This window comes from Poeciliopsis prolifica, unplaced genomic scaffold, assembly GCF_027474105.1.
Source record: "Poeciliopsis prolifica strain line A6 unplaced genomic scaffold, Auburn_PproV2 SCAFFOLD123, whole genome shotgun sequence".
Lineage (NCBI taxonomy): Eukaryota > Metazoa > Chordata > Actinopteri > Cyprinodontiformes > Poeciliidae > Poeciliopsis > Poeciliopsis prolifica.
Window position 1 is genome coordinate 240,001 of NW_026562498.1, and position 11,766 is coordinate 251,766.

At 42.7% G+C, this 11,766-nt stretch overlaps 1 protein-coding gene across 1 annotated transcript in view; it reads left to right on the plus strand.

The window, feature by feature from the left end:
- LOC129355016 (serine/threonine-protein phosphatase 2A activator-like) overlaps positions 1-11,518 on the plus strand; it is a 19,908-nt gene extending 8,390 nt beyond the window's left edge. The window contains 2 exon segments of the mRNA XM_055024568.1: positions 1,581-1,688; positions 10,863-11,518. Coding sequence (XP_054880543.1) covers positions 1,581-1,688; positions 10,863-10,937 — 183 coding nt within the window. The 3' untranslated portion in view covers positions 10,938-11,518.
- Positions 11,519-11,766: the final 248 nt, after the last annotated feature.

The window sequence follows — 11,766 nt, forward strand, 5'->3', positions numbered from 1 at the left end:
CTGTGGAAGTGAAGCTGAAGAATTTAAAAGGCAGAATATCCGGGAATCGTTGCACGTGACACAGAGCGTTTTATTCTTTTTGTTCTGTCCTGTTTGGACCCGACTCTGTTTGCTGCTCTTTGTTTACAGCTGAAAGCGTAAACACTCTCCTCTCCTCTCCTCTCCTCCTCTCTCTCCCTCCTCCTCCCTCTCCTCTCCTCTCCTCTCCTCTCCTCTCCTCTCCTCTCCTCTCCTCTCCTCTCCTCTCCTCTCCTCTCCTCTCCTCTCCTCTCCTCTCCTCTCCTCTCCTCTCCTAGTGTCTCAGCCTCTCGTTTCTCTCGTTTCTCTTGTTTCTCTGTGTTTCTGCGTTAACGTCAGACACAGGGCTTGTGTGCGAGCGCAAGCCCCAAACATGAGTCACTTCCTTCCCCACATGCTGCTGTGAATCACTCCTTCCTCCAGGGAATACGGCCCGTCTCCGCCCCCCGGCCCCCGCCCCGCCCTTCCCCTGTCTTCTCATGCGAGGCCCTGGAAGCGTTGCAGCGGCACTCGGCTGCGGGATGGAAAAACGAGGTTTTTCTAAGATTGATGCCCCGGGGTCGGACTCGGGTTGCTCTGCTGGGAAGGAGCCGGCGTCACATTCAGACGTTCACAGATTGAACGTTTGTTGAGAGCAAAACTGAGCAGGAACGGTTTGGGTTTGATTCATTTATCCCAAAGCTCCAGATTTTATTTAGACTTTGGTCAGTTTTTAATTCAGTGACAAAGTTTCACTGTGTTTAGTTTTGTTTTTGTACTTAATTCACAAAATGAAGTGAATCAGATGTTCCTGGGTGTTCAATTGTAAAGTGTCTTTAAGCTAACAAATAAAATGAATTATTATTAGTAGTAGGTCAGAACTATATTGCTTTATGAAAAAAACTAAAAGAGTAGGGAACCCAAAAACACAATTTCAGTAAATTCTAGATGATATTGGTTGAATTTAATTAATGTTTAATTAATGTTCTGTACAAAGAGTTTATGGAGGAAATGAAAACATTAAGTCTGCAGGATGTCTTGGTTCGCTTGAACTTTTCCCAGATGAGGATGGTTTCATCAAAAACAACAATCTGATTTACTTTAGGAAATTTCAAAGAAATGAAAAAATGATCAATCATTTGCCTTAAATGTAATTAATCAACCTTAATGTGTTGAAGCAGGAAGATTGTGTGAAAGAAAGTGACATTTAGAAACAGTTAAAAGTTGTACAAATTATTCAGATAATTGTTTTAAATTGTGATTTTTCATTTACTGATCAGCTCATGTCTTATTAAATGTTTATAAGTAGGAACAGGGTCACAATAAGCCTCTGCATAATAACTGACCCAACTCATTATGTTGCGCTTGCTAGCATTAGCATGCTATGCTAACCTGTTAATAATAATTTAACTTGGATCTGAATCACTACTTTGCTTTTTTTATTTCTTAAATGTTAAAATTCTCCATTCTGTGTCTCTTATGTCATTCCTTTATTTAAACTTTTATTTTCTGATGGTTGTAACGACATTTGCCAACACAATTGATCATCTCTGATCATCTCTGATCATCTCTTTGCTCTGCAGATGAAGACGGGTCCGTTTGCTGAGCACTCCAACCAGCTATGGAACATCAGCGCCGTCCCGTCCTGGTCCAAAGTCAACCAGGGCCTGATCAGGATGTACAAAGCAGAGGTGAAACCAATCACTGATCAATGAAATTATCACTGATCAATGAAACTGATCAATGAAACCAATCACTGATCAATAGAGCTCCTCATAAACATCAGAACAATGTTGGCCCAGACGGTTAAAATGAGATCAAATCTTCCTGCTCTGTCTCCAGGCAGTTCGCCGCGTTGATGTTGAACTTTAAGTTTTATTCTGAGGATTATCTGGAATAATCTGGAACATCCATGGAAATCTCATCCAACATTCCAGACACTCAGGCACCTCCAGTGTTTCTGTTCCAGTGTTTCTCCTCCAGTGTTTCTTCTCCAGGTTTCTTCTCCAGTGTTTCTCCTCCAGTGTTTCTTCTCCAGTTTTCTTCTCCAGTTTTCTCCTCAGTGTTTCTGTTCCAGTGTTTCTCCTCCAGTGTTTCTGTTCCAGTGTTTCTCCTCCAGTGTTTCTTCTCCAGTGTTTCTTCTCCAGTGTTTCTCCTCCAGTGTTTCTTCTCCAGTGTTTCTTCTCCAGTGTTTCTCTCCAGTGTTTCTGTTCCAGTGTTTCTCCTCCAGTGTTTCTACTCCACTGTTTCTACTCCACTGTTTCTACTCCAGTGTTCTCTCCAGTGTTCTTCTCCAGTGTTTCTCCTCCAGTGTTTCTGTTCCAGTGTTTCTCCTCCAGTGTTTCTTCTCCAGTGTTTCTCCTCCAGTGTTTCTTCTCCAGTGTTTCTCCTCCAGTGTTTCTTCTCCAGTGTTTCTCCTCCAGTGTTTCTGTTCCAGTGTTTCTCCTCCAGTGTTTCTGTTCCAGTGTTTCTCCTCCAGTGTTTCTGTTCCAGTGTTCTCCTCCAGTGTTTCTCCTCCAGTGTTTCTGTTCCAGTGTTTCTCCTCCAGTGTTTCTGTTCCAGTGTTTCTCCTCCAGTGTTTCTGTTCCAGTGTTTCTGTTCCAGTGTTTCTCCTCCAGTGTTTCTGTTCCAGTGTTTCTCCTCCAGTGTTTCTACTCCACTGTTTCTACTCCACTGTTTCTACTCCACTGTTTCTCCTCCAGTGTTTCTGTTCCAGTGTTTCTCCCCAGTGTTTCTTCTCCAGTGTTTCTCCTCCACTGTTTCTCCTCCAGTGTTTCTCCTCCAGTGTTTCTTCTCCAGTGTTTCTCCTCCAGTGTTTCTGTTCCAGTGTTTCTCCTCCAGTGTTTCTGTTCCAGTGTTTCTCCTCCAGTGTTTCTGTTCCAGTGTTTCTCCTCCAGTGTTTCTGTTCCAGTGTTTCTGTTCCAGTGTTCTCCTCCAGTGTTTCTTCTCCAGTGTTTCTTCTCCAGTGTTTCTCCTCCAGTGTTTCTTCTCCAGTGTTTCTTCTCCAGTGTTTCTCCTCCAGTGTTTCTGTTCCAGTATTTCTCCTCCAGTGTTCTGTTCCAGTTTCTCTCCAGTGTTTCTCTCCAGTGTTTCTTCTCCAGTGTTTCTCCTCCAGTGTTTCTTCTCAGTGTTTCTTCTCCAGTGTTTCTCCTCCAGTGTTTCTGTTCCAGTGTTTCTCCTCCAGTGTTTCTACTCCACTGTTTCTACTCCACTGTTTCTACTCCCAGTGTTTCTCCTCCAGTGTTTCTTCTCCAGTGTTTCTCTCCAGTGTTTCTGTTCCAGTTTCTCCTCCAGTGTTTCTTCTCCAGTGTTTCTCCTCCACTGTTTCTACTCCAGTGTTTCCTCCTCCAGTGTTTCTTCTTCAGTGTTTTCTCCTCCAGTGTTTCTGTTCCAGTGTTTCTCCTCCAGTGTTTCTGTTCCAGTGTTTCTCTCCAGTGTTTTCTGTTCCAGTGTTTTCTCTCCAGTGTTCTCCTGCAGTGTTTCTGTTCCAGTGTTTCTCCTCCAGTGTTTCTGTTCCAGTATTTCTCCTCCAGTGTTTCTGTTCCAGTGTTTCTGTCCAGTGTTTCTCCTCCAGTGTTTCTGTTCCAGTGTTTCTCTCCAGTGTTTCTACTCCATGTTTCTACTCCACTGTTTCTACTCCACTGTTTCTCCTCCAGTGTTTCTGTTCCAGTGTTTCTCCTCCAGTGTTTCTTCTCCAGTGTTTCTCCTCCACTGTTTCTACTCCAGTGTTTCTCTCTCCAGTGTTTCTTCTCCAGTGTTTCTCCTCCAGTGTTTCTGTTCCAGTGTTTCTCCTCCAGTGTTTCTGTTCCAGTGTTTCTCCTCCAGTGTTTCTGTTCCAGTGTTTCTCCTCCAGTGTTTCTGTTCCAGTGTTTCTGTTCCAGTTTTCTCCTCCAGTGTTTCTGTTCCAGTGTTTCTCCTCCAGTGTTTCTTCTCCAGTGTTTCTCCTCCAGTGTTTCTTCTCCAGTGTTTCTTCTCCAGTGTTTCTCCTCCAGTGTTTCTGTTCCAGTGTTTCTCCTCCAGTGTTTCTGTTCCAGTGTTTCTCCTCCAGTGTTTCTTCTCCAGTGTTTCTTCTCCAGTGTTTCTCCTCCAGTGTTTCTTCTCCAGTGTTTCTTCTCCAGTGTTTCTCCTCCAGTGTTTCTGTTCCAGTGTTTCTCCTCCAGTGTTTCTTCTCCACTGTTTCTCCTCCAGTGTTTCTTCTCCAGTGTTTCTCCTCCAGTGTTTCTTCTCCAGTGTTTCTCCTCCAGTGTTTCTGTTCCAGTGTTTCTCCTCCAGTGTTTCTTCTCCAGTGTTTCTCCTCCAGTGTTTCTGCTCCAGTGTTTCTCCTCCAGTGTTTCTTCTCCAGTGTTTCTCCTCCAGTGTTTCTGTTCCAGTGTTTCTCCTCCAGTGTTTCTGTTCCAGTGTTTCTCCTCCAGTGTTTCTGTTCCAGTGTTTCTCCTCCAGTGTTTCTCCTCCAGTGTTTCTGTTCCAGTGTTTCTCCTCCAGTGTTTCTGTTCCAGTGTTTCTCCTCCAGTGTTTCTGTTCCAGTGTTTCTGTTCCAGTGTTCTCCTCCAGTGTTTCTGTTCCAGTGTTTCTCCTCCAGTGTTTCTACTCCACTGTTTCTACTCCACTGTTTCTACTCCACTGTTTCTACTCCAGTGTTTCTCCTCCAGTGTTTCTGTTCCAGTGTTTCTCCTCCAGTGTTTCTTCTCCAGTGTTTTCCTCCACTGTTTCTACTCCAGTGTTTCTCCTCCAGTGTTTCTTCTCCAGTGTTTCTCCTCCAGTGTTTCTGTTCCAGTGTTTCTCCTCCAGTGTTTCTGTTCCAGTGTTTCTCCTCCAGTGTTTCTGTTCCAGTGTTTCTCCTCCAGTGTTTCTGTTCCAGTGTTTCTGTTCCAGTGTTTCTCCTCCAGTGTTTCTGTTCCAGTGTTTCTCCTCCAGTGTTTCTTCTCCAGTGTTTCTCCTCCAGTGTTTCTGTTCCAGTGTTTCTTCTCCAGTGTTTCTGTTCCAGTTTTTCTGTTCCAGTGTTTCTGTTCCAGTGTTTCTCCTCCAGTGTTTCTCCTCCAGTGTTTCTGTTCCAGTGTTTCTGTTCCAGTTTTTCTCCAGTGTTTCTTCTCCAGTGTTTCTGTTCCAGTGTTTCTCCTCCAGTGTTTCGTTCCAGTGTTTCTGTTCCAGTGTTTCTGTTCCAGTGTTTCTCCTCCAGTGTTTCTTCTCCAGTGTTTCTGTTCCAGTGTTTCTCCTCCAGTGTTTCTGTTCCAGTGTTTCTCCAGTGTTTCTTCTCCAGTGTTTCTGTTCCAGTGTTTCTCCTCCAGTGTTTCTTCTCCAGTGTTTCTCCTCCAGTGTTTCTGTTCCAGTGTTTCTCCTCCAGTGTTTCTGTTCCAGTGTTTCTTCTCCAGTGTTTCTCCTCCAGTGTTTCTTCTCCAGTGTTTCTCCTCCAGTGTTTCTGTTCCAGTGTTTCTGTTCCAGTGTTTCTCCTCCAGTGTTTCTGTTCCAGTGTTTCTGTTCCAGTGTTTCTCCTCCAGTGTTTCTTCTCCAGTGTTTCTGTTCCAGTGTTTCTCCTCCAGTGTTTCTTCTCCAGTGTTTCTGTTCCAGTGTTTCTCTCCAGTGTTTCTGTTCCAGTGTTTCTTCTCCAGTGTTTCTCCTCCAGTGTTTCTTCTCCAGTGTTTCTCCTCCAGTGTTTCTGTTCCAGTGTTTCTGTTCCAGTGTTTCATCTTCAGTGTTTCTCCTCCAGTGTTTCTGTTCCAGTGTTTCTGTTCCAGTGTTTCTCCTCCAGTGTTTCTGTTCCAGTGTTTCTGTTCAATGTTTCTCCTCCAGTGTTTCTGTTCCAGTGTTTCTCCTCCAGTATTTCTCCTCCAGTGTTTCTCCTGCAGTGTTTCTGTTCCAGTGTTTCTCCTCCAGTGTTTCTGTTCCAGTGTTTCCTCCAGTGTTTCTCCTGCAGTGTTTCTGTTCCAGTGTTTCTCCTTCAGTGTTTCTGTTCCAGTGTTTCTCCTCCAGTGTTTCTGTTCCAGTGTTTCTGTTCCAGTGTTTCTCCTCCAGTGTTTCTGTTCCAGTGTTTCTTCTCCAGTGTTTCTCCTCCAGTGTTTCTTCTCCAGTGTTTCTCCTCCAGTGTTTCTGTTCCAGTGTTTCTGTTCCAGTGTTTCTTCTCCAGTGTTTCTGTTCCAGTGTTTCTGTTCCAGTGTTTCTTCTTCAGTGTTTCTGTTCCAGTGTTTCTTCTCCAGTGTTTCTCCTCCAGTGTTTCTTCTCCAGTGTTTCTGTTCCAGTGTTTCTGTTCCAGTGTTTCATCTTCAGTGTTTCTGCTCCAGTGTTTCTGTTCCAGTGTTTCTCCTCCAGTGTTTCTGTTCCAGTGTTTCTCCTCCAGTGTTTCTGTTCCAGTGTTCTCCTCCAGTATTTTCCTCCAGTGTTTCTCCTGCAGTGTTTCTGTTCAAGTGTTTCTCCTCCAGTGTTTCTGTTCCAGTGTTTCTCCTCCAGTGTTTCTCCTCCAGTGTTTCTGTTCCAGTGTTTCTCCTCCAGTGTTTCTGTTCCAGTGTTTCTCCTCCAGTGTTTCTGTTCCAGTGTTTCTCCTCCAGTGTTTCTGTTCCAGTGTTTCTCCTCCAGTGTTTCTGTTCCAGTGTTTCTCCTCCAGTGTTTCTTCTCCAGTGTTTCTGTTCCAGTGTTTCTCCTCCAGTGTTTCTGTTCCAGTGTTTCTCCTCCAGTGTTTCTCCTCCAGTGTTTCTGCTCCAGTGTTTCTGATCTAGTTTCTCGGAAACGTTTGGCTGTAAAAACTTCAACTTTGAGAAAAAAGAGTAAAGGTTGTTTTCGGTTCTGAAGCTGGTTTCACGTTTACTGACGTCTTCAACATTTCCTCTAACTGCAGTGAAATGAGACGATGAAAAGATTTTATCAAAAGTTTTTAATAAGAGAAGGAGAAAGGAATGTAGATAAACATCAAACGATTTTAAACAGAGATGGAAATATTAAATTTTTCAGAATAGATCTAACTGATTCCTGGTGAAATGAGGCCTTTTCTCCCACAGATTTATTGGATTTTATTTAAACTCCCAAATAATGAACAAAAAGTCACTAAATAAGCTGAAAGCTTTACGTCATTTCGGAGTCTTGAAATTAAACAGTTCTTTCTTTGACTGTCGCTTTGACAATGTAAAAACATAATTTAAAATTGCGGTATTTGTTTACAATTGTTGTTATTACTTGGGTCCACCTACAGGTGGCGCTATAATTAGGACATTTCTTCTGACTTACTGATATAAATGAACATTAGTTACAATGAAAAACATTTTCCCTCTTTGTCTCATTTTTATTTAAAAAAAACATAACTTTTCTGTCCCTTAAAACATTATCTTTATGTAAACACAGAGAAGTGATCAAAATGTCGCATTTGGAAAAAAACAAAACATTTTATAATCGTCTTCAGACGTTATCTTTCATTTGCTGGGATTTAAACAGATTAACTTTGTGGATTTTATACAGTTAGCTTAAGGCGCTAGCTTTAAGGCGCTAGCTTAAAGACACTAGCGTAAAACATTAGCTTAATGGCGCTAGTTTTAAAGCACTAGCTTAAACTCGATTAGCTTAAAGATGCTAGCTTAAAAGTTAGTTTAGTGGCACTAGTTTGAAGATGCTAGCTTAAGGCACTAGTTTAAAGATGCTAGCTTAAAGGCGCTAGTTTTAAGATGCTAGCTTAAAGGCGCTAGTTTCAAGATGCTAGCTCAAAAGCGCTAGTTTTAAGATGCTAGCTTAAAGGCGCTAGTTTTAGGATGCTAGCTTAAAGGTGCTACTTTTAAGATGCTAGCTTAAAGGCGCTAGTTTCAAGATGCTAGCTCAGAAGCGCTAGTTTAAAGATGCTAGCTTAAAGGCACTAGTTTTAAGATGCTAGCTTAAAGGCGCTAGTTTTAAGATGCTAGCTTAAAGGCACTAGTTTAAAGATGCTAGCTTAAAAGCACTAGTTTAAAGATGCTAGCTTAAAGGCGCTAGTTTCAAGATGCTAGCTTAAAGGCACCAGTTTTAAGATGCTAGCTTAAAGGCGCTAGTTTAAAGATGCTAGCTTAAAGGCACTAGTTTAAAGATGCTAGCTTAACGGCGCTAGTTTCAAGATGCTAGCTTAAAGGCGCTAGTTTAAAGATGCTAGCTTAAGGCGCTAGTTTCAGATGCTAGTTTAAAGATGCTAGCTGAAAGGGCTAGTTTAAAGATGCTCACTTCTGCAGTTTTTACTTTACTGGAACCAGGCAGAGAACCGGGTTGCTCTGACTGAAACACCCAGACTGGTTCTGAGGGCTGCAGAGGCAGGAAAGGGTTAAATCAAGAATGGAGAGAATGAGACTTGTGTGTGTGTGGTGTGTGTGTGTGTGTGTGTGTGTGTGTGTGTGTGTGTGTGTGTGTGTGGGCGGATGGGGGGGGGATGGGGGGGAATGTCTAAGCCCGTTCTCCCCGCCTGCATGCCCACATCCTGTGTTTTCCAGAGCAGCCTGTGAGTCTTTCCCAAAGCTGAGGGGCCAGGCTGTCTGCGTTCCCTTCCCCCTGCCCGTTCCCTTCATTAAATCCTCTCCTCTTCCATCCCTCCCTCCGTCCGACCTTCCTCCAGCCTGAAGCAACCATCAGCAGACTCACATTCCTCGCTCCCTTTCCCGGCCCCACACACGGTTTGGCTGAGCTGCAGACCAAAGTTCTCCGTCTAACTGAGTCATGATGCAGAAACAACAGAAGAAGAACTTCATCCTACTTCGGTTCTCTTTTTTTGTTGGTAAAGTCGCAGAAACTCACTCAGTTAAGAAAAACTCCAAAACTTACTCCGGATTATTTTCCTTACAGTTTTCAAATGAAACATAAAACAAAAGAGTTTGTTGACGAAACTAAACCAGAAACAGGATGGAGTGTTTAACGGCTCTCTGAGAGGCAAAGGAGGTCAGAGAAAATAAAATAGGTTTTTAAAATAATGAAATAGAATATTATTCAATTTTTTTCTAGTTTTCTTCATGCCAAATTTATTCATGTTAGAAGAAAAAAACCCGAAAGAATTAAATCAACCTTGTTTAGTTTTATTCATTTAAAAGTTTCTGTAAAAATAGATATTTGCATCAAAATCAACACTAGCTCAGCTGAGCTTTTCGCTAGGCTAATAATTAGCCTGAAGTCAGAAGCAACAAGAAGCCATGTTTTGATTCACAAGTTAGTTTTCCATGAAGCCTTCATGAAATAAAACTAGAGTATGTTATAGTTTAAAAAAAAAACTTTATTTGAAGGTTAAATTACATTTAAAACAAAAAACAGAATAGTTAGATTAGAGCTTGTGGCTAAGCTATTAGCGGAAGCTACATTTAGCTGCAGATGGAAAAATGCTCATTTAAATTCAGCCTTTTGGAATTTAAATATGTTAAACTAAATCAAACTAAACTAAAGTCATGCTAACGAGTAAAAGTTGCTAAAATGAAACCAGATTTATAACTTTTTAATTAATTTTCTTAATGAGTAGGAAAAAAATATAAAAATCTGGTAAATACTGTTTTTGTTTGGTCTTAATTAGATTAGAACATTAATAATCAGTGGTCAAATTATGATCAGTTTTTAGGACATTTTAAATATTTCTGAGCATGAATCTTTTCTCCTCTGTGACTCTTTAATTTTCCAAACATAAATTGATCAAATATCAATTCTTCTGTTCCCCCGTTCTGCCTGGATGATTGTGACCTGCAATGTCACCGCCCAGACAGACTGAGCATTCAGGCTCCCCCGCCCCACAGGCCCACAACCCCCCCACAGACCCCCCCCACAAACCCCCCCCCACAGGCCCACAACCCCCCCCACACAAACCCTCCCTCACAGACCCCCTCACAAACCCCCCACAGACCCCCCCACACACCCACAGGCCCCCCACAGACCCTCCCCACCCAGCCTCCAGACCCCCACTGCTGCGCCCCAGTAAAGATGGCAGCACAAAGCGGCAGCACAAAGCGGCTGCCCTGCTCACGATTCGCTCAAAGTGAAAGTCGGTACCGCAGGTCGGGTTGGCGCGCACAGAGAGCGGATCCGGGTTCTTGAAGTTTTCCTTTAAGTCACTCTGACTGTCTTTAATCTTCTTGCTCAACAGATTTTCAGGCGTTCTGAAGGTTTTTCTTTGGACTTTTCTGCTGTTGTTCTTTCAACTAGTGTTGTTCTCATATTTGAGAATGTTGAAACCTACACATGATGTGAAACGTTTTCATATTTCATCATCTTTGAATTCATTTGGTTCTGATTCGGTTCGGACCGGTTGACTATAAAGTTACTTTTAATCGTCAGTAAACAGAATCGGTCCAAATGTCTCCATGAGTCAAAATGATGGTCGGTCAGTTTAAATCGATTTAAACTGGAGAGGAGTGAAAAACTCCAGCATCCTGATATTAAGAAATAATCAAATGAATGTACAGATACGACATTTATTCAGTTTATTTCCCAAACAAAGCAGTTTTGGCTTAAACTAAATTAGCAAGTAAGTAAATTTTATTCAGCAGCTTTTAAAAGACGTTTATGACAACTGATACATTTAACACAAACCACCAATGTTCCCCTCCTGGCCTGTGGGGGCGCTGCGCCAAGAACCACTGAGAGCAACTTCCTGTTTCACCAGATGGAAACAAAATGGAGGCGTCAGATTTAGTGTTGGAGGACCAGGAGCCATTTCTGCTGCTAGCGTTAGGCTAGCAAGTTAGCTCTGGTTGTGTTTACCCAGAATACACTGGGCTGTAGTCCACTTCCTGCTTTTGGAGAAGTCTCTATTCTGCTTTTCTTTAGCCTGTTCTTCATTAGCCTTCTTTTCATTAGCCTGCTCTTCATTAGCCTGCTCTTCGTTAGCTTGTTTTCCTTTAGCAGCGGTTTTAGCTCCTGTTGCTAATCCGTCTCGCTCTCTGTCGTGTTTTCAGTGTTTGGAGAAGTTCCCAGTGATCCAGCATTTTAAGTTCGGCAGCCTGCTCTCCATCCAGCCAGCGAAGCCTTGACGCTCCACGGAGGAAGGATTCCCAACGTTCCCCCAGCGTTCCCAGCGTTCCCAGTTCCAACAGTAGCGAATGCTAGCTGAGTAGCCCGACACATGCATTCCCTCACTGGCATGCTGCCGAGAAGGTTTGGACACATCCTCAACTTTCCTGCTCAGCATGTCGCTGATGACCTCTGAACTCTGGAGCATCTGTGGATTTTTGTCTTATTTATATAAAAGTCTCAGATATTATTTTTACGGTTGTCAGACGTGTGATCATAAGTGCTGCAGTATTCTGATCCAGCTTCCTTCTGCCGGGTCACTGCCATCAGTGACACTGTTGGATTTTTGTTTTGCTTTTAAGGCCAAAGGTCAAATTTTCCTCACATCATCGTCCATTCGCTCAGAGCCGACTGTAGACCGCGAGAACATCCCTCTACATCAGACAGAAACTTCTAGATTCAGGAAGTGTAGATGGAAAGTCTGTGCATGGAAAAACTCTTTCAGTTTGCCAACGCTAGCCTCATCAAGCCCCAGAAATTAAATAGAAAACAAATATCAGCTCCGTTCTGATGGATATTGTCATTAAAGAATAAAATGAACATTATGGTTATGTGTGTTGTGTTGTGTTTTAATGTCCTAGTCCAAGCAGAAAAACAAGTTTTAGCTACAGTTCAACAAAACCAGGTTCTACTTTTAGTCTTTCAGTGAACAAGCTTGAAATATCAGGATAGATTCCAGATCTTTATAGTTCAGCAGTTTGTTATATGTGTACATTTAAGCTAGGTTCACAGCAGAGCTAGGTTAGCTCTGAACTAGACACAGAGCTAACCTCGCTTCTGCATGTTAGC